General features: G+C 40.4%; 2 protein-coding genes across 2 annotated transcripts; both read right to left on the reverse strand.

Annotated features, from left to right (window-relative positions):
* Positions 1–256: 256 nt before the first annotated feature.
* TM35_002181000 (centrin) lies at positions 257–835 on the reverse strand (the record flags this gene model as incomplete). Its single annotated transcript, XM_029032029.1, has 1 exon — positions 257–835. The coding sequence occupies one exon, from the start codon at positions 833–835 to the stop codon at positions 257–259; it is 579 nt and encodes a 192-aa protein (XP_028876676.1).
* Positions 836–1442: 607 nt separating this feature from the next.
* On the reverse strand, positions 1443–3904 carry TM35_002181010 (DNA polymerase sigma; the record flags this gene model as incomplete). The annotated part of the gene is made up of 1 exon (XM_029032030.1): positions 1443–3904. A coding segment is annotated over one exon (2462 nt), but the record flags the coding sequence as incomplete, so codon positions are not given.

Here is a 3904-nt window from a genome sequence, read left to right on the forward strand (position 1 = left end):
TGTGTACATTCTGCAGAGGAAGATATTCTCCACTCTTTCTCTCTCTACATATATATATATATATATATATATATTCTTTTATTGACATCGTCCTTTTCTTCTTCTTCTTCCTGTAACCTGTGTTCTTCCTCACTTTTCCTCCCCTTTTCTTCTCTCATCCATCTCAATTCTCAACATTCTTTTCCTTTCTCTGTCCTTTCCCACTGGAGTATCCATCTATCTCTCTCTCTCTCTCTCTCTCTTTATCCCTCTTCTCTTAGTAAAGTGATGTTTTCTTCATCACCCGCAGAAACTCCTCCTCACTCACCTCTCCATCCCCATCACGGTCTGCCTCATCTATCATCTCCTGCAATTCGGCATCTGTCATATTTTCACCAAGTTCCTGAGCCACACGCTTTAAGTTCTTAAACGTAATCTTTCCTGTTTTATCATCATCAAAAAGGTGAAATGCCTTCATCATCTCCTCTCGAGAATCCCGCTCCGTCATCTTGCGGGCCATTAATTCCATAAACTCTGAGAAGCCAATCGCTAACGGCTCCATCCCCACAGCCCCCGAGATATCATTACCAGCACCCCCACCCGCACGTTCTTCCATTGTAGAAGAGAGTAAACGACGCACTTCATCCTTGTGTGGATCAAACCCAAGTGCTCGCATAGCCACCTTTAACTCCTTCGCATCTATAGTTCCACTGCCGTCTGTGTCGAAGAGATCAAACGCCTCCTTTATTTCCTGCCGCTGCTCATCTGTGAGGTCCGAAACGGCGGAGGTGGTGATTCCCATCTTTGGTTGGTTCCCCACTGGGGTCGGTACACCCGGGCGTGGGGGACGACTCATGTGGAATAAATAGAAAAAATCGTAATGGGGACTTTTATTTCGTAAACTAACTAAGAAGAAAAAAACAACAAAAAAAAATAAACCCGATGAGAGTAGATAAGAAAGAAAAAAATATACATATATATTTAGTCTCAAGTTAATGGCATTCTCAAAGAAGAAAAAGAAAAAACAAAGAAAAAATATATATATATATCCGCAACAACCACAGATAAACGGTGACGTTGGGGCATACAAAAGGAGGAATGAGATTCCTTTATCTTTGCAGACGTCTATATATATATATATATATATATATGTATACGTCCGCCATTTCTTACTCGCGAGTGACACAACAAAAACATCAATCTCAAATTAGATCTGTTTTTTTTTTTTTTTTTTTTTTTTTTTACGTTCCCTCTCTTTTCTTTCTTTCTTTCTTTCTTTTTCTTTTTTTCTTTCGTTCCTTTTCATTCTCTTTCTATTTCTTCTGAACACCTCTACCCCTCTCGCTCCTCACTCCTTTCCTTGAGCTGCATTTCAAAAGTGTTAATATATATAAATATATATTTATATGCACAAGGGCAGAAATAAAAACAGAGGAATTAAAGCAATTCGCAATCATCCGTCATTAATGATAGTTGCTTGAGACCACATTAACGGAGCTCCCACTTGATGACTTGCTGTCACCCCTGCTGCTGCTACTACGACTACGACTACGAATACTACCACTACTATTACTACCAGTTCCACTACTACTAATGCTGCTGTTTGTTGTAGTTTCACTTCGACGTCGTTTTCGCTTTTTCTCTGTTGTATCACCACTACAAGAGGATTCTACACCTTCAACTTTCATTGTTCTTATTACTGTTGTGGTTGTGGTTGTTTGTGCTGTCGTTGATGTGGTGGTGGTTATTGATGATGATGAAGCTTTAGGATTAGGGTTCCTCCCTTTAAGTATCAGTTCATCTTCCTCACATCGGTACATGGATACTGCCTTCATCTTTTCATCATATCTGATATCCCGCATAATAGCTTCATAGGCAGTAGCAATAGATTGGCGTCTTTTAACACTAGGAGCATCCACATGCAGAATACGAGAAAGCAATGTAGGGCGTCGTGCAATTTCTGTGGAGTCTGGTGATAAACTCTGTACACCATCAGCTGGTGAGTTAAAGACTGCCGTTAAAGCCATATATGCATGTGCAAACACAGAAGTGATGACATGAAAAATACGCAGTGAACTAGCCGCATTATTTTGCGTACATCCTGGATCTTCTAGTAATACCTGCGGTGGACCCATTGCGGAGCGCTGCATTCCAGATCCCGAATCATTATTATTATTATTATTATTATTATTATTATTATTGTCGGTACGTTGAAAGTAACGACCTCCATCCAGTAGGGATATACCACAGCGGTTGTAGCTAAAGTACATACCATAATAACGGAAGAAGTCCACCAATAAACGTCCCAGTCCAGAGTAGGTTCGCTCCTCTGGAGAACTGGTATAAATAGGATGATGTTGAAGAAAACTTATCACCAATAGTGTGGTTGCAAAAGAACCAAGACCACCATGATAAGGTTCATGCATTCCACGTTGTTGTAGGAAATACTTTACTACCACTATAAGTGGTCGTGCCTCAGGAAACTGCTGTAGCATATCCACTACAATAGCAGAGTTACGTTGACCATCACCAGCATTAATACTGATATCCACATCCAATAAAGAGAGACGATGTTGAAATTTCACCAATGGTACTTTCGTTTTAAGAATAAGTTGTGGATAGGCCGCATGACATAATCCTTCACGACTGATTTCACGTGCCAATGCTGTAAGTGCCTCCTCTGTTGGCACAGGTACGTTTAGAATTGTCATATCCAAATCGGATAAGGGGAGAAGAAGATGTGTAGACATACTACCATACACAATGGGTTCACACTCTGGCCAGAGACGCTTCGCAATAGCTGTAACTTCCATTTCAATAAGACGTCGCATTCGTACTTCCGCCTCTGATGGGCGAAGATAAGAGACGAAATCACATATTTCTTGATGTAAAGCGATGAGAGGATTAGAGGCATAACCGTTTTGTGAAGTAAAACGTTCCACACACCATAATGGCACCACACGTTGAAGTATAGGAGAAGAAGTAGTAGTAGTAGTAGTAGTAGTAGTAGTGCTGGACATGAATCTCTGTTGTTGATAATCATAGGATGATGATTGTTGATATTGTTGATCCTGTTTTCGAAAATCCTTTATTCCTCCTCTTCTTGAAAGAGTTTCTGAGGAAATCCCGGTAACATGCACTCCCTCTTGAAGTGTAACGGTTACTTGCAGATCACTTTTCGAGATATTATCGCCAGTACCATTAATAGGATGGAGACTGAGGTAATCCCCACGTAGACCATCATTATCATCATCCACAATCACAACATCTTCATCATTTTCAGAAGATGCTTGACTTGTATAATCCATTGAATTAAGACCATGCGGTGTATACTCATCATCATCATCATCATTATCATTATCATCATCATTATTATTGTTTTTTAAACTCTCTGAAGAAGTTGGTTTGGTTGTTTTCGTTGTTGTTGTTGTTGTTGTTGCTGCAGTAGTCCTATCCTCAGAATGGGAACTCGTTCCATTTCTCTGTTTCTGCATAGTTCCTTGATATTGACGTAATTTCTCTGATAATTCGAGAGAAATGGGTGGAGTTGATGACATCTCTCCCTCCTGCAGCATTAACCAGTCAGAACTGAAGTCACTGTTTTTCTGTTGAAATCGTGTAAATAAACTTAATGTGGGAGCTGGTGGGGGAATATCCGCCAGAGGAACACCACCTGCAGTTGTGAAGGATGAGGAGGAGGAGGAGGATGATGATGTTTGTCCCTGGCTGTAAATAACACCCTCCGCATTATCTTTCTTTCTCAACTTCTTGTTCTTATTATTATTATTACTCTTTGGGCTCTTGTTGTTGTTGTTGTTGTTGTTGTTGTTGTTGTTTGTACTGTTGTTACTGCTGATGGCTCCACTACTGCTAATAGTTCCACTATCACCGTTGTTTGTGCTGGTCAGAGACGTAGGCGAGTCAT

Source organism: Trypanosoma theileri, assembly GCF_002087225.1.
Source record: "Trypanosoma theileri isolate Edinburgh chromosome Unknown TM35_Tth_218_V1, whole genome shotgun sequence".
NCBI classification, from domain to species: domain Eukaryota; phylum Euglenozoa; class Kinetoplastea; order Trypanosomatida; family Trypanosomatidae; genus Trypanosoma; species Trypanosoma theileri.